Consider the following 19,072-nt stretch of genomic DNA (forward strand, 5'->3'; position numbering starts at 1 on the left):
CAGTCACCATAACTATACTCATTTTACTCTAACTTGGCCTAAAATTGACATCTCCCCATCTTGAGTACTGAGTTGTAACAGCAGATAAACGCTAGGGTATGATGCTAGTCACGAAGAAGGGGTAGGGAAGGTATGTAGAGCCGTAGTGTCATTCATCCACTAATCTAAATGAACTTGGCTATGAAATTTTTGGCCATTTTAAAGTAAAAAAGAAAAGGGGAAAAAATGAACTATGTATTTATCAGTGAACCTGCAGAAGAATGAACAAATTTATATATAACACTGAATTATAAATATTTCGATAATTTTTTACCAGATGCAATAGGAAATGCGTGAAATTTTTGAGAAGTACAAAACTATATATACATCGAATATATATACATCAGAATATTGAGCTTCAGTTAATTAAAGAAGGAAATATTTGAAAAAGAAATCTTGGAGAAGAGAGGAAAGATGGCGTGAAGAGAATTACTGACAAGATTTAGAAGAGACTGCATAAAAATTGGAAGCGAAACCAAGTGCAAAATAAAATACATAATAATATACAATCAACACCACATACAGGCGAATATTATCAGACCTACACCATACTGGGAAGAATATTTTTGAGATGTACAGAGCGTAAATTAAATACGCAATTAAACGCATGAATATTTAGGGTCAAGAGAAGACAGAAGAATAGATGAAAACTTTGAATGTAGAGGCAGACGAGGTGCATAATAATAATGATAATAGTAATAGTAGTAGTAGTAGTAGTGGTGGTGGTGGTGGTGGTGGTAGCATTAGGTTAAACATGATATGATGATGATGATGAAAATAATACTAGTCGTAGTAGTAGTAGTAGTAATAATAATAATGATAATAATAATAATAATAATAATAACAGTAATACTAATAATACCAATACACCAACAATAACAGTCGTAAACACATAAACAAAAACAACAGAAGCGTAGATACGAAGCGAAAAGAAAATCCACAGCGTAAAAACTAGAACTGAACATTGTTAAATAAAAGGGAGAGGAGGAACTTAACAACCGTGATGAGCTAATGAGTGGTTAGTGGAGTTCTCTGGCAGTTTAGAATGAGGTGGTTTGGATGAGGGAGGGTATATGTAATGAGGACTGGTTGGGTGTGCAGGCCAAATTGTTTTTATTTAACTAACTCTAGGACCCCCACCACCACCCACGCCTCTCTCTCTCTCTCTCTCTCTCTCTCTCTCTCTCTGACTTTTCTTGAGCCTCTCGTCTCCTCTCCTCATCTCTCTTCTCTCTCTCTCTCTCTCTCTCTCTCTCTCTCTCTCTCTCTCTCACGTCCATGCCTCATATGTCATCTTTTTTCCTCTCGTTAATTTTCATGATTTTCTCTTTATTTTCGTAGCCTCTTGAGGAGTGGCATTTACGGCTGTTGGGATACCTAACACCTCTTCCTTAGCGATTTATTCTGCAGATTACACATAAGTACCGATTGTATTTTACTGATGCAAAAAAATATTGATTCAAAAAACGATATAAAGAAAGTACGAGGGAATATTTAGGTGTTTTGGGGAAAATAAGTCGCTAGGGAGGTGGTGCTAGGGGAGAGAGAGAGAGAGAGAGAGAGAGAGAATGTACTTTATATGGGTAGCAGTCTGTGTGTGTGTGGGTGCGTGTTGATGTAGCGAGTTTAGCGTATAGAACAGTAAAATAAATCGCTTAAGGAGAGGTACTAAGAGCCTCCCTGTGCCATATCACCAAGTAAACATTAATATCAACCATGGACAGCAATCTGTGCGTGGGTGTTTGTGTATTTGGGTTGGGTGTACAGTTTCGTCCGTGCAGCTGTCGTGTGTGTAACTAAAACTGCGTCCTTAACTTGATCGCCCATGACTAGTACCGCATGCATGGAGAGAGAGAGAGAGAGGAAGGGGTGAGGGCTCAGTTCTAGGGAGAAGGGCCGGGTTCATTTCCAGAAAAACCATCACAAAATATACTTCATTAAATGTGTTCTTACTTATCAAGGCTGAGAGAGAGAGAGAGAAAGAGAAAGAGAGAGAGAGAGAGACTGTGACATTAACATAATCTTCCATGTTAGTACCTCACACCCACGCACACTCAAAGGCAAAAGTTCAGCTGCTATTCTGTTTCACGGCCTCTTCTTACTTGGGCATGTCCGTTAGAGAAAAGGTCATTTGTGGATAGAAAAACAATCCAAGTCTCTCTCAGTGCATTAATATTAACCAGCAGAGGAATGTGAGAAGTAGAAGTGATATATTAGGCAAACTTTTTTATGTACAGGCAGAGAAACATATCAAGCCCCTCCCAGCGTAGGAGTATTAGCCAGCAGAGGAAAGTGAGAAGCAGGAGGGAAATATTAGGCAAACTTTCATATCAGTGGACAGAGAAACATACCAGACCTCTCCCAGCGTAGGAATATTAATCAGCAGAGGAAAGTGAGAAGTAGAAGTGAAATGTTAGACGAGCTTTTATATCTACGGTCGGAGACATACCGAGCCTCTCTAAGCGAAGGAGTATTAGCCAGCAGAGGAAAGTGAGAAGTAGGAGAGAAATATTAGGCAGACTTTCGTATCTATGGACAGAGAAACATACCAAGCCTCTTTCAGGGTAGCAGTATTAGCCAGCATAGGAAAGTGAGAAATAGGAGTGAAATATTAGGCAAACTTTTATATCTATGTGGAAAGAAACGTACGAAGCCTCTCCCAGCTTAGTAATTTAAGGTGAGTTTTTAAAAGTCTATGGCCCGAGAAACATACTAAGCCTCTGCATGTGTAGCAGTATTAGCCAGCAGAGGAAAGTGAGAAGTACAAGTGATATATTAAGCTATTTTTTCCGTAACAGAACAAGCAGACGAGAAAAATTAAGCACAACAACACTGTTGCCCATTTTGTCTGAAGATCATTTACAACTGGCGAGACAAAGTGAAAATAACTAATGCGTGGCGCAGATGGGTTTTCTTCTTTTTTGTTTTTACTAATCCTTGGGAACCGTCTCCCCTGTTTTGTTCGTGGAGTATACACAGCTGGATCAAGAAAATTCCATCTCTAATTGTACCAAGTTTTCTTTGACGACGTAAAATTGCCATCTCTCCTCGTAGAAAAACACCCAACAACAAGGGACAACTGTAAACAACAAAAATTACTACTACTACTACTTCTACTACTACGACTACTACAACTACTGCAAGAGTGCTTATGAAACTATTAATTGACTTCGTTTGACTTCCCTCCTACTTAACAAAAATGCCAGTGGTTTTGCTAACATAAAAAAAAAAAAATCCTTTATTTTAAAGTTTTGAAATCTCTCAGTATAAGCAGAGTGTAGATACATTATTTATTTATTTATTTATTTTATTTATATATTTATTGTTTCCTACGGCTTTGTGATTTTTTTTTCATTTTAAGATAGATTTTTCCAACTGCAGAGAGAGAGAGGAAGTGTGTGGGAGGGTTAGTTAAGGAGTGAGCATGCGTGCGTATATGTGTGTGTGTGTGTGTGTGTGTGTGTGTGTGTGAGGGGGGGAACGGAGATGAAAAACTACTAAAGGAATGAATATGTATGGGTGTTTATAATGTATATGTGTATGGATGTTCGGTATGTGTATGTATGAATGATTATAGGCTACATGTGGACGGGTGTGTATGTAAATGTGTATATATTTGTATGTATGCATGTGTTTATATAAATGTATGCATGAGTGTGTGTGTGTGTGTGTGTGTGTGTGTGTGTGTGTGTGTGTGTGTGTGTGTGTGTGTGTGTGTGTGTGTGTGTGTGTGTGTGCGCGTGGGCGGCAACCTGAGTGCGTGCAGTAATGAGATATGCCGCCCACTGCCCCTTACAATACCGCCACGCAACCTCCCTTCCCCTCACTTTCCCTTCAAGGCCGATGTGTGTGTGTGTGTGTAAATGAGAGAATGCTTATGTGCGAGCATGAGCTACAGTTCCTGGGACTAAAGTCTACGGATTTTCCAACCCAAGTTTCGCTTATATCCCGACGATTTTATTCATGGCAGTGGGAATAGGAAATAAATAGGTGATGAAGGATAGATATTGATAATGCTGACTGAGTTTTCCCTCACAACACACGAAAAACTGCTTGGCGTTGTGGAAGACGAGAAAATCATTATATATGCCCCGGTTTGTATATACTGCACAGGGTATCTGAGTTTGGTTTATCCACGTATTAAATGCAGGGACAAAGTTACGTAACCTCAGAGCCGTAAACTCTTAATGGCACAGTAAAGTAACGGATGATGAATGGATAGACGAATGGACGGATGGATTGTGTACCTTTATCACATCAGTTTCTTTATGCAGTATACCAAGAACACAAAGAGTGGCTGGCAAACCCCCCTGATATTATTACGAATTATTCAGCCCTTTGACGCAAAAGCCATTACATGTACAGTCTTTTTCCATGAGAGCTATTATTTATCAATCTATCTATCTGTTGCCAGACGCCATAATCCCATAAGGGGTGGCCATTTGACTTTGAGTTATTTGTTTTACGGGGAGGGGCACTAACCCTTCACCAACCCACTTGTTGACACGTAGGGAGCTATTATTTACATTATGCAAAAACTTAAATATAGTCCATCCATCCATCCATCCATCCATCATCCAATCCTACTTTGCCCCATGAGGAGCTTAGGAGCCTGGGGCTAGGCACTTGGTCCCGACAATTAAGATGAGAGTGACTTAAGTGCATGCAGAAATCATGCGTTGTAGCTTGTTTTTTCCCCGGTAAAGAGATGGAGGTGCATTTTACTTTTTCTCATGTGTTTGTGTTTGTAACTAAGTGCATATTTTGTGTGTGTGTGTGTGTGTGTGTGTGTGTGTGTGTGTGTGTGTGTGTGTGTGTGTGTGCGCGCCAAGTGATGGGTTATTTTAAGAAGTGGTTATTCATGCAGGATACCACTTGTGTGTGTGTGTGTGTGTGTGTGTGTGTGTGTGTGTGACAGAGTTATATTAAGAAGTGGTTATTCATGCAGGATATCACACATTATACTAATAATATTTCTTTGTTTCCTTGCAGGCTTTTGTTTGAGCGATCAGTTCAGGTGTAACACAGGCGAATGTATTGATGGCTTCCGTCGTTGTGATTTCATTGATGACTGTCCCGGAGGAGAAGACGAGTCAGCCTGTCGTAAGTACACACACGAAGTAGTCTCATCCCACACGCCGCACTGTCATCATCTTAGGAGGATTTTCATCAACTCCTCTGTACCTAGTTGTTTCCATACCTTTAAACTTCCTTGTTGAATGTCCGCCAAGTCCAGTCGTAAGTATAGTATATCTCAGTTTCATCTCTCATTGTACTCTTATCAATTTAGGTTTGTAATGCCTCTTCCTCACTTTTTTTTCATGGCCTAGTTATTTCTATGCCTGTTTGCTTCCTTGCCGTTTATTTCCTTGATGACTGTTCTGGCAGGAAAGATGGGTGCTGTTGTACATGTGCCTCAGCCTAATCTCAGGCCATTTTGTTGGGGCATCAAAGACATTCTTGTATCGTTTTCTTTCCTGTTTGTTTCTGGATCTGTTTATTCCTTTGCCTTTTATTTCCTTGCTTGATATTATATTGATGACCCCACAGTGGGAAACATGAACTCTCCTTTTGCAAGTGCCTTATCTCACATCCTATATTCTTGGGAACTATAGAGGCATTTTTACAACTTTACAATTTATTCCTCCTTTTTTTTTTTCCTTTATTTCCTTACTGTTTATTTCATTGGTGATTGTCATGTGAGGAAGATGGGTTCTCTTGTTGCAAAAGCACTTTGGTCCATGTGGTTGTGCACGGTGTAATCTTTTGATGTGTATGATCATTTATCCTTTACAACTTTTTACTGTTTTAACTCTTATGCTTCATATGGATGCATTAATATCTTCAATCCAGTAATGTATTTTTTTTTTTTTTAGTTTGTTCTTGCTACTTCCAGATTGTTTTACCCACCTTCAAAAAATCCTCTTATACCGGAGGGATAGTAGTACTTGCAACCCCAGGCACATTTTAATTTGAACCCAGTGGACTGCAGGCTGTAGTATCCCTCTCCTGCAGACCACAGCCTCCTTTTGAGGGGATAGGAAAGGTGTTAAGGGACATTTTTATAGCCTGGCATCTCCATTGCACAATTATACTGGTGCTCCTACGTGAAGTTGTCCATCTCCGAATATCATAATATTGCCCCTTTGTACTGAAGGGATTGATGAAGGATGTATTTGGCCCCTCCAGTTCAAAAAGTATATCAAGATGAATAAGAGCCTCTGAAAGTATAAAGAATAAACTACCGTATAGTATATGCATCACTGGATTGAAATGGTCAATGCTGTCACATAATTGAACCATTTGTAGTGACAGAGGTAGAATAATCTTTACTTATGCTAATAGAATTGTCAGTACAGTAGTTATCCTAATAGAACTATCTTCAGTTATGCAAGTTTCTTTTTCATTAAGAGCACAGTAGTACCATGCACCAGTTAGTCTCTCTGTGAATGATACAATGTAATATATTTTCATCTGTTGAGATATGTATATGATATTCTGTAAAGCATATTGTGCACCCCCAGGTAGAACAGAGATCATTTGTAATCTTGTACGAAAATGAGCATGAGAGTAAAGTACGTGGCTGCATTCTTGTGAACTTAGAATGCCCTCTATGCATTGCAATCTCTCAGTTCTGAAGTGCTTGCATCCAAATGTTTTTTTGGAAAATGGGATATTTCAGAAAGTAGAATTGTAATATATAATAGCTATAAGAAGATCAAGTATAAAATAGCCTACAGAACTATGAATATTAAAGGCAGTGAAGTACCTTGCGCTAGCATTGTATCATCTTTTGTTATACTTGTCCAGTTTGTCTTCAGATATGTATTGGTTTGTATGAGGATATGGAAACAACAATATTCTATTGAATGAAAAAAACGTTTTGGGAAGTGGAAAGTTTATGGAAGGCAGATGTTTGGATATGGGAGGTTGTTCTGTAGTGCATTTGTTTTTACAGTACATGACAAAAATCATTTACCCACATTCAGCTTAGTAGATGGTCAAGTGTAGCCAGATGGGAGAGTAGATGTGACTGTTAACCAAGAACACTCATTCCTTCTTCAAAACTAAGGCTCACTGAAGTCCTTGTAGCCACTACCTAGCATTTTCAGTTGTGGAAGTGGCCAGGTTCCAACGCATGAAATTACCCAACTATTGTATATCTCCCTTATGATTTATTATTCATGTAACACCTGGTTATTCCCTTCCAAAAGCACACACCTCAGTGGACATTGAAAGTAGATATTGGTTACCAGTACAAAAACAGTACTGTACTATACAACACTTCATTTCCTACAGATACCCTCTTTCCAGTCATATGTCAACATTATGGAAAAGGGTTAATTATGGCCATGACTCTTCCTTTGAGGGGAGGGTCTGATCCTGCAGTATACCTAATATGGACTGATACAGAGAAATTATACTGAAATGGTTTCCATAAATGACCTAGAAAAGAGAATATCATCATGCCATATGCAGAATGGATTATTAAGGAAGAGGTACTAAGAATCCCTCTCAGTCTTCAAGAATACAGCCACTACTGTAGTTACCAAAGTCAGCATGCCTTAATATACAAGGTGGTCCATATCTTGCACCCTACCTAATCATTCTACTGTTGAATTATCTTGTGTTGTGGGGACAGTTCAGTCAGCATTACCTGTGTCTACCCTGCTTCATGTACATATTGCAGCAGGTGGCTTGAAAATTCCTGACATTGGTGGGTAGCTGTACTGTACTGTACATATTCAAGCACGTTGATAGTTTATGAGCGTACTCATCTTTATCTGGGTTTGATCCCACCCAGGGGCAGACATTTAAGAGAGTATAATGGTATGTCCTTTCATGTTTTCCCACATGTTTGCAACCTGTCGATGTTCCTTGATAACATACACAGACTCTTGTATTCAAATACGGTTACACCAACACCAGTTTCCACAAGCACATTGTTATCCTACATTCCAAAAGCTTTTCTCATGGCTACTCATTTGTAAAGCACTGGATGAGGGCAGGTCATCTCTCCAGTGACAGAGAGGGTGTTCCTCAGCTCTAGGGATCAATAGCGCTTCAGACCAGTGAAGCCCTGCCTCATGAAACAGTCAACCATACAGTCTGAGGATATAAAAAAGCAGATGCCATAACACATAAAAACTATTATGAGAAGCAGAAACTGATGCAAAGTAGATACTGGTGATTCTGAGCTGTCGCATAAACACACAAGTATTCACCAGCAGAATGGCAAGGAGGGGACAACCCAGGGACTGTCTTGTGTATTAGGTGTAGAGATTTATTCCACTTTCCCTTTATTGCAAGATGTATGGTCACTCAGTACCAGTGAATTCTGTATTGTCCTCTGTTGTTTCATTGCATTTTTATTTTGGTTGCCAAGTATTTTTTACACATGAATAATAGCTGGCTTTTATTTTTTATATATTTTTTTATTGCTAGACTAGAAAAATAATGCAGCCACTTACATTCAGCTTCCCCATTTGAAAATATCAGCAAGATTTTTTTTTTAGTATTTTTATTTCAGGGTTATAGTCTAGGTGGCATAGGAGGCTTCATAGCACCCATTTCTATGCTGTTTATTCATGTTACACATCATCTCTTGTATGATATTTAAATTATTTTAATTTCCACATACCTTGAACTAAAAATATACAAGAGAAAATTGAGGTGTAATGTACAGACTAAATTGCAAAGGAAAAGCTGGTATGAAATTTCCAAAGCCAAGTAGAATACAATGCTCATGAGCCAGGACACATATTACTGCCACTTACATACAGCTCCCCCCTTCCTCCCCACATCTTCCATCAGCCTGCGACCTTCCAAACTTCCAGTGCCTTAGTGGCATGTGCATTACACCAGAAAAGCGTTGTGATGGGAGGCAAGATTGTGATGATAATTCCGATGAGGATAGCTGTCGTATGTATTGCCTCTTGATTTACTTGTAGTTGTTGTTTTGACCTTTTGCTTCTTGAGTTGATAGTTGCCCATTTCCTTTGAACTTAGGTGATTCACCAGCATATCTCCCCTTGTGGTATATTTGGCATATATTGACTCAGTATTCCCCTCAGAGTTATTTATGTTATACTATTGCTGAAATAGTCACAAGTGCAGTTTAAGTACTTGAAGTGTTTTCTAGTTACATCTGACCAGTTGCTGACACTTCTGTGACGCTTTCATTGCTAATGACCCATCTATGAGGAGGTTGTAGCATGTTTACTCTAACTTGATGAAGATTCAAAAATTTTTTTGGCATGGCTGATAGCCAAATCCATGTATAATGAGAGTGATGGATGAAGGTGACAGGTAACCAAGGAGACTCATATCTGCCTTAGAGCTAAAGTTCATTGAATTTCCTGCAGCCACATGATGGTATTCAAGTTTTGAAAGTGGTCAAGTCCTCTTAGTTGAAAATAAACTGACTATAATGACCTGAGGGACTTGAATCAGGATTATTAGCAACAGAAATATCATTGAAGAGAAGTGTTAGCAAGTATTCAGATATAATTATGAAAATCTTCTAAATACCTGAATTGCAGTCATGGCTTGCTCTTGATTATTTACCACAGTTTACATAAATAACATGAAAGAGAGTACAGTACTGTGTTGATGTGCCATATGCAAAGATTAGTAAGGAGAAGATGCAAGTGTGCCTCCTAAGCTAAGGTGAAAGGCTCGTAGTCAGTGAAAGCAAGATCAGCATGCCACATATACCTGTACACACACTAGATATTTAAAGACATTTTCCTGTAGCCTGTCTGTACTGAGATGTATTATACCGTTCAGATGCCAATGACTTCCCATTTCTCCTGAGTAGTTTGTCAAATGCAGTTAGTCCGTGTTTAAAGTTATTAAAGGTTGCCAGTGAATTATTATCACCTTTACTTAAGATTCAGTAAAAAGTGCATCAGATTCACTATTAAAGATTATTTTGAAGACAGAAATGAGCTCTTTTCAGAAATCAGTGTTTTTTTTTTTTCTTTCTGCCCCACATACACAAATGAGAAATACATTTAAGGTAGCATATTATCCCTGCACATCCTAGACAGATGTTTGGTGGTCTGGTCATACAGCTTTTAGGTTGGACGATATTGTGGCTTACTTGCTACAGTTAGTGTTCCAGAAATGACCGGAGTTTTATCTCTCATGTAAATTGCTACCGGGGGCATAGGTTAGTCACCCACCCTTAATTGTTCTGAACTGTGCTAGCCAAGCTTCAGATCGTTACACTGTCAGGGGAGCAGAACAGGATTGATGGTTATTGTTTTGCATCTTGGACATCAGTTATTGACTAACTGTATTTGTTTTTTAATATTAACAGGCTTTTAGTTACAATGCTTTTCTCTTTTTCTTTCTTTTCTTTTCCTTTTTTTTTTTTTTTTGCTTGTTTGAAGAAATATTCCTCACCTTAAGGATATTAGTTACCTTTTTTTTTTTTTTAAACAACAAAAAATAAATGATATTGGCACTTGCCATATACTATATATATATATATATATATATATCCAGCCTCCTTCTTTCTTCCAATTTTTTTTAAGGGTCAGTAAATGTTTTTGAAATTTACATACACCTTCCCCTCCTTCCTCCCCACATATTCCACCATCAGCCTGCAACCCTCCAAACTTCGAATGCAGAAGTGGCATGTGCATTACTGGTGACAAACGTTGTGATGGGAATTTCGATTGTGATGATATTTCCGATGAAGAAGGCTGTCGTATGTATTGCCCCTGATATATTTGTAGCTTTTGTTTTGACTTTGTGCTTCTTGAGTTCATTGGTCCCCATTCCCTTGAGTTCAGGAGGCTTTTTAATGTGTCTTTCTTAGGCCATGTCCACACGAAACACTTGCTGATGCGGGCATCTGCGGGTCTACGTTCTGCGCCATTGTAACCCATAGAAATTCTCACCTGTACCCACCTGTGTCCAGCGGGGCCACTAGTATGGGTTTCATTGAGGCAAAACTCCCACCCACACCCTCCTGTGTCTGCAAGCATTTGGTGTGGACATGGCCAGAGTGATTTATTTTGCATATTTGACTCAGTATTCCCCTCAAAGTTATGTATGTTACATTGATATTTAAATAATTTGGGGTGATATTCAGGAGAACACACAACTGCATTTCAAGCCCAGTAAAGTGTTTTCTCTGTATAATTTCACTTCCAAACACTTGAATTGCTGGAGAAGGATGCCTTCATGTGGTGGCACTGATATAACCACATGGCTTCATCGGCCAGTTATACAAACATCCCTCAACTTCCTCTGTCCCAAGAGAGGATGGTGGACTGTAGAAGGGCAAGTTCAACCAGCAGTCTAATCACATTACATGAATTGGAATGGAGGTCTGGATGATGGTGACAATGATGATGATGGTGATGATGATGATGATGATGATGATGATGATATCTGAATTTCAGTTGTGGCTTCTCCTGAATATTTATCACAGTTTGCATAAATAACATTGAAGAGAATAGTGTCATAATTCATCATATGCAAAACTAAACTGGTAAAAGAAGGTGCAAGGGAGCCTCGTAAACTAAGATGAAAGACTCTTAGTTGCAAAGTAAGGAATAGCATGCCACCATATATACATGATGTAAATGGTTATATAAATATTCCCTCATCAGTATTTCTCTAACCTGTCTTAGTGTGAGATGCCTACTCAGATGCCATTGACTGCCATTTTCTTTTGTGCACTTTTCTCCATCCTTTTAATTCTGATGCCAGATGCTGTTAGTCCTCATTTAAAGTTATTTCATTTAACCCATCTAGTCTGGTGACACACCTATTGGTTTGTTGTTGTTCCCTGATGACACTTTTATATAGGTTTTTAGGCTTTAGAAGACACCTTCACATTGTGGCACCAATATAACTAATCAGATCCTCTGCTTGTATATTCCCTCCCTACCTGTGAAAGGAGGATGGTAGACTGCCAGAGATGAACACCTTCAGCCTGCAGGATTTGGGGCTACTATACAGCAGCTACTACTACTACTACTACTTCTACTACTGCTAGTTGACCATAGCTTGTGGGATACCTTTCACAGTGGATTTATTTGACAGAGACCATTCTGTGGTGTTCATTGTGAGAAATTTCTCCAGAGTTACATATAATCATCTGAAGGCAGCAGGTCTAGTAATAGTAGTAGTTTCAACCCCAGGCTCATGAGATTGTGAACCCAATGGACCGCAGGCTGAAGTTACCCCTCTCCTGCAGCCAGTCATCCTCCTTTTGGGGGGCTAGGGTGGAAGTTGAAGAATATTTGTATAACCAGACAGCTCCACTGCCAGTTATATTTGTGCCACCACATGAAGATCACTCTCTCCAGCACCAGGCAGCAAGACAGAACTGGAAATACATCACAAATTTCAGGGAATTAAACTGTTTCCTTATTTTTCACTTGAGTTGCACATTATTCACTATCAGAAGTTTTTTTTTTTTTTTTTTAGACAGAACTACATATTTTTAGTATTTTTATCACATCAGTTATGGACCAGAAACAATTAAAATAGGGAGAGGTGGTGGTCAAGCACATAGAGAGTTCGTCTGTTTTCAGGGGCAGAGAACAAGATAATGAAAATAATTTCATTGATGGGATGTACTGATTTTTCACAAGGCCCACCAACATGTCAAAAACATTCCTACTAATACCCATGCTCCAGTCATGAATGAGACAGCCCAAGCATGTATTCATTATGACCAGTAGGTATTAGTGTCAAAGTGGTGACATATGAGTGAGGTGTATGGCATGTAGGATACTTGCTTGGCCTCGGAATAGGGTCTGTTAAGTTTATGTCCAGAGTCAATCATACACCTAAAACATTAATTGAACACACTAGGGTTTTAATCACATTAAAAATATATTACCCAGGCCATTGATCACATAAAAAGATATACTGTACACATCTTAGGCTATAAGTGAGGACTGACTGTATTTGTTTTGGTTGAGGAGAGTTTTAGCAGGCTTGTAGTTACAAGAGTTTTTTATAACTGCAAGAGTTGATAAATTTTACTGCCACTTATATACAATTTCCCACTTCCTTCCCATTTTTTACAGTTTTTCCTTTTTACAAATGTTACTGGCACTTACATACAGCTTTCCTTTTTTTATATTTTTTTTTTGTAAATTTTACATGCATTCACATACAGCTCCCCCCTTCCTCCCCACATATATTCCACCATCAGCCTGCAACCCTCCAAACTTCGAATGCAGGAGTGGCATGTGCATTACTGAAGACAAACGTTGCGACGGGAATTTTGATTGTGATGATAATTCCGATGAAGAAGGCTGTCGTATGTATTAATCCTGGTTTATTTTTGGCTGCTGTTTTGACCTTTTGCTTGTTTTGAGTTTATGGTTTGCATGTTATTGTTTTTAAATCCTTCTGCCAGATGACTTTTTTTTTTTTTTTTTTTCCCTCTTGCTATCTCCAGGGAATTTTATGTGTTTGGAGTGACATTTTGGACTGGAGAGGTTAGATATAGCCTTAATTTGCCCCACTGCTGGTGATGGAGATGGATGCCTTCATGTGGTGGCGCTGATATGACCATGCGGCTCCACTGCCCGGTTATGCAAATGTCCCTCTCCTCCCACCCTATCCCCCAAAAGGAGGATAATGGGCTGCAGCTGAGAGATCAGCTCCAGCCTGCATTTCACTGGGTTCACTTTTCAGATGAACCTGTGGTAACAACTACAGTATTACTACAATTTACTGTTTCATGAAGCTGTGGAGAACCCCCTCATTTTTTTCTTCATAACATAAGGCTGTTTTATCCAACGTGGGAGAACCCTCTCGTAGTAGTAGTAGTAGTAGTAGTAGCAGCAGTAGCCACAGTTTCATTTGTAATATGAACCAAGTGGATTGCAGGCTTAAGTTGCCTTTCTTTGGCAGTTCACCATCCTACTTTTGGGAAGTAAGGAGGTGAATGAGGGATGCCTGCATAAATGGGCAATGTGTTTCCACAAGCTATACAGTATTGGTGCTACCACATGAAGGCATCCTTCTCCCCTTGTAATGAAGGAATTAACATAGGCTATATCTAATCCTACTAGTTGGAACAGCCTCTCCAAAGCTGAAAAGCCATCTGGAGAGAGCAAGAAAATATATAGAAGTACAGGATGTCATCATACTGCAGTGTTGATTTTTTTTTTTTTTTCTTTAAATCTGAATGGAGCAATGTATTTCCTTCCTTTTTCTCTTTTTTGTATCCTTATGCTTTTTGGTGTTATGAGTACCAGGGTTAAGTACAGAGTGGCCCTTAATGCTCCACTTCCTTTTCTCTGGGCAATTCCTCATATGTTGTGGGGACAGTTCATTGTTATCAGTATCCACCCAGCATCATTTATTCATTTCCTACTCCCGCTGCCACACCCATGCTTACACTATCCAAGGAACCCATCCCCATAACACGTAAGATACTGCCATGTGAGTTTCTAGTGAGCGCTATTTACAGCCCATCTTGTATAATCATCTATTTATTCTGCCGACTGTGATTGTGTGCTTTTATTGCTATTTTTTTTTTTACCTATGCTGTACCTTATGCGTGTAGTGTGGGGCCAACTTGGGTGCTGGGGTGAATTGATTTCGATTATGGTTTCTCCCACCTGATGGACATTTAATGTTTTCACAAATATTTGAGATCCTGAGATCTGCTTAGTTGACCTTCAGAAGTTTCAGTTTTAGTCTGCATTATCCATTAAACACACAAAGCCATGTAAGAACACAAAGCTGTATTTCAGGGAATTTTTCTTTATTTCTTTTCATTGGCCTATCATTGTCAGTATACAGTAATGCATTTCTTTCCCCTGGGCTCAGATCACAATCCACAAACACCCACTACCTTGCCTTGATTGCTTCTTATACCATGGCTGTTCTATGGAACAAGCATTCATACAGTTGAATATAATGGAGTGTATAAATCATGTTTCTCAGTATGTAAAGTCAAGGACAAAAGCTTGCCTGCTATTCCACTGTGTCTGCATTACACTTGAGGCATGTCCATCACTTTAATTCACAGTTCATCAGAGAGAGAGAGAGAGAGAGGGTGAATCATGCATGGTCAAAGTAACTTACCAAGCATCTCTTGGAGTTGAATTTACCAGTCAGCAGAGGAATGTGAGAAGTAGAAGAAGTGAAATATTAGACAAACTTTTGTCCCTGGGTACCTGCTAGAAATTTATGCCTCATCTCGTGTAGACATTTGATAATTTTTCATTACATTTTTGTTCCTTCCCTCATATATCATTTACTTTTTGCTTCATTTATACTATGCATATTTCTTGTGTTTTTTCTTGCACTCAAATTGGCTACTTCTTGTTGGACAACTGTAACAGGTAAGCTCTTATGTTTTAACGCTTGTCATTGTCACATTCACAGTGGCCTGTTTATCGGAAACAATTCTCTTGTGTGGCACATGAATACAATCTTTATGTGGGGTGATGATCAGAATGTGTTGCAGATACCTTTTTATGTGGTACTGTTCTGGCTTAAGCTGGAAATAACTACCTGTGTTTAATGCCATTTCATTTTCATAGGATCTGCATTTGTAGTAACTTTTTTCCTCAGATGACACTAGTGTGCACTGATTTACTGTATGCTCCCTGTGGTATTGATGATGATCAGAGTGGGTTGTGTATGCTTTTTGTGTGGTACTGTACTAGCTTGAAGCAGGAAATAACTACCTTCGTTTAAAGTCATTTAAGCCACTTCATTTTTATGGGATCTAAATTTGTAATGGCTTTTTTTTTTTCGCAGCTGACAATATTGTAATCTTGAATGCAGTACAATCTCTCTCTGTGTGATGATCATCAGAATTTGTTGTGTATGCCTTTTTATGTGGTACTGTACTGTCTTAAAGCAGACTTTAATTTTTTTAAACATTTTTGTATTTGTGGGTTCTTGATACATAGAGTACTATATACAAAACTGTATATATATATATATATATATATATATAATTTTTTTTTTTTTTCTCAGAAGACAGTAATCTTACTTTTAAAAAGATATTTTCATATTTATCTATGCATAAAACATTTAGTACAGTATTCCTGTGTAGTACAGTTATTGGTTTATGCATCAGCATTACTGAACTTAATTTAAGACTAACATAATGCAAGACACTGCTGGCAGAGTAGGAGACATCAGAGCTTGGGTTGCAGTTTTGGAGATAAAAAATGATAATAATAATAATTATCCTAGGTATACACAGTTATTTTATCTAAAACAAATTTCATTTCTGTAGAAGAAATAATGAATATATAACTACTGTACCACTTTGTTAGTAGCTACTCATCATATTTTCCAGTTACAAAACAGTTTAAAGGGTATTCAATTAGTGAATCATAGTTAAGAAAAGTATCATAAATCTCTTGTAAATATAAGTGAGAGTTAGGGTCTTGTTAGGGGCTTGTCACACCAAGGATGCTCATACTGAAGGGCTCTGCATAGCTGATTTTTGACTTCTCCAGTTCTAAAAATATATCCTAAGCTGAGTAAGAATGTTTAGAGATGGCAAAAATAAAATTAAAAAAGACATCCCCAAACTCAAAAGTTTAATAACATAAATGAGATAGTCATGCATAATATGTGTAATAAGTTTCAGAGAAAAAAAAAAATGCTATTCTGTTTTCACCTTAACATGGCCCCAGTTTTCATCCTTTTGCAGTATATTTCACATAGTTCAATTTAGAACAAGACAATGCGGTGGCTTTACATTCTCTCCATATCACCTCATTTGTGTCAGGGATCATATTCAAGTGTTAATTTGTTGTTAGAACTCAACATTCAAGATGGAGAGATTGTGATTTTAGGCCAAGTTAGAGTAACAGGAGTATAGAAAGTCTCCAGTGCCAAAAAGAATGCATCTTTTAGTATGGCACCATGAACTGGTATATGAGTCTCTCCCCTATCAGCTTGCAGCCAGGGTTTATATATGTGCAAGGATGAAGCTTGTGTTATAAATTGCTAAGAGAGAAGTGCTAAAAAGTTTCCCATATTGCTAAGAATACAGGTCTCAATGTGGCAGAGTGAACTGGTATATACTGTAAGTCCCTCCCCACCAGCTTGTGGCCAGGGTTTATATACGTGTAAGGACGGAACTTGTGTGGATGAAAATGATCGCTGTAATGGGATCCGAAACTGCCCAGATGGTTCAGATGAGCAGGGCTGTGTAGGTGAGTGTCAGCAGGATTTGAATTTGGGAAAATTAAGGTGTATGTATAAATAAACACAAGTATCTATTTCGATATAAAGTGAAATCTTGAAAATACATATAGGCACGTTAAATTCTCAATTATCTGTCATTGCAATACCTGGCCCAACATAATGTCCAGCGCTGCTGGCTTAGCTCTATTAAAACAATATCCAGCAAAATTATGCAGTATCCAGTGGTTCTATGCAATATCCAGCATTGAAATGTATCAGCCAGCTTGTAAATGGTAGCCAACTGGCTCTTTGTTACTGTATTACTGTACTGTATCATCATTTTATTATATTTCAAGCTTGATTCTCATCTTTTACTCAAGGAAAAGTTGTAAAGATAGAGGTTCAAGATGGATAGTAACGCAATATCCAGCTTAACACCGAATATTAAGCCAATGCTGGGAACTGTGCAACATCCAGCTTTTTGCTTTAAGTGGCATTGGACTTGGCTGAATTACAACAGATAATTGAGAGTTTCCTGTACAATATTCCTTTAAAATTTATTATATCTGATCGTGTATAACTCCTTATTTGGATGTCAATTAACTCTTGAAAGTACTTGTAAATAAGCAAAGTACAGTACAGTACTGTACTGGTATTTATTTGGATATGAAATGAAACTTTGATAATAATATGCAGTATTCCCTTAAAATTCATCATATCAAAATCTGTATAACCATTTATTTTGATATACAGTTAAGTGAAATCTTGATAGTATATGTCCAGTGTACCATGGAAATTCATGAGAGTTGTGTTCCCAAAATCCTCACAAATACCAAAAAGTGTGAAAATTGTAATTTCACAAGTGAAAGTTCTCCAACAGCTTTTCTTTCCATACTGTATGTCTGTTTCCTCCCAGATGTCAGAGAGTATCCTATCATCCTGAACTCTTGTTTTGTTCCTTGTGTTGCTGCCACATAAAAATATTGTAACACCATCCATTGTCACAGTTGACAGGAATTTTTGATGTACTGTTGATCATAATATCTCCACTTATTATACAGTGTGTTCCTGTAAGTGTGTAAGGACTTCAGGAGGCTACTCTAGATAATTTTTTAAAATGCTTTATAAAATTAAATCCAGATCTCAGTTCTTATGGAGCTACAGGTACTGATGATACATCCATAAGGTCACCAGTAACGGTAGCTCAATATTGGTTGAGAATTGGACATTTGTTGATGTAGCATCTCTTAAAATTAGACGAAGAATACAGTAATTACAACAACAACATCCAGTTCCATTTTGACCCATATAAACGAGAGCTTAGGGGCAGGGGTTAGGCTAATAAGCCCACAGATAACCTTTTGAAGTTTCTTACACACTCCACAAGATGCCCAGAACAGTGCTGTCAGTATATTCTGTGGGTGTGCTAACTTGAATCACTTGGGTGTTGTAGAGTGTTTCGACGATGCCTTCCTCTGTGGCGATGGCATGTGCATTCCTGAGGACTATGTGTGTGATGGATTCCCCCACTGTGATACTGATGAGCTTGATTGTAAGTGCTCTAGTGCCACAGCTCAACCGTTTTATTACAGTATATATATTTTTTATTATTGCCCACCTGTAGAAGGCAGAGAAATAATGTTTTTGCCTTCTTTTGTGTGTCTGTTAGTGTGTGTGTGTGTGTGTGTGTGTGTTTGTGTGTGTGTGTGTGTGTGTGTGTGTTCCCATTATATCTCGTGAATGGCTTGAGCTATCAACATGAAACCTTCAGGGTATCAAGATATGGCCAAAATCTTGGCTGAGTGCAAAGTTGGGCACTCGGGGTCAAGGTCAGGGTCACCAAAATGGCTGCCAAAGGTCAACTACTTTTTATTGCCCACCTTTAGCA

The 19,072-nt window shown here is 38.4% G+C and overlaps 1 protein-coding gene across 1 annotated transcript in view; it reads left to right on the forward strand.

The window, feature by feature from the left end:
- The window catches only part of trol (terribly reduced optic lobes), a 466,521-nt gene that overhangs the window by 169,775 nt on the left and 277,674 nt on the right, over positions 1-19,072 (forward strand). Inside the window, exons 8-12 of the mRNA XM_080271051.1 lie at positions 5,032-5,142; positions 8,854-8,961; positions 10,649-10,756; positions 17,103-17,213; positions 18,638-18,736. Of these exons, the coding sequence (XP_080127177.1) occupies positions 5,032-5,142; positions 8,854-8,961; positions 10,649-10,756; positions 17,103-17,213; positions 18,638-18,736 (537 nt within the window). The remainder of the gene's footprint in view (positions 1-5,031; positions 5,143-8,853; positions 8,962-10,648; positions 10,757-17,102; positions 17,214-18,637; positions 18,737-19,072) is intronic.

This window comes from Coenobita brevimanus, chromosome 44 (assembly GCF_032717465.1).
Source record: "Coenobita brevimanus isolate Jiangsu-jjx chromosome 44, ASM3271746v2, whole genome shotgun sequence".
NCBI lineage: Eukaryota > Metazoa > Arthropoda > Malacostraca > Decapoda > Coenobitidae > Coenobita > Coenobita brevimanus.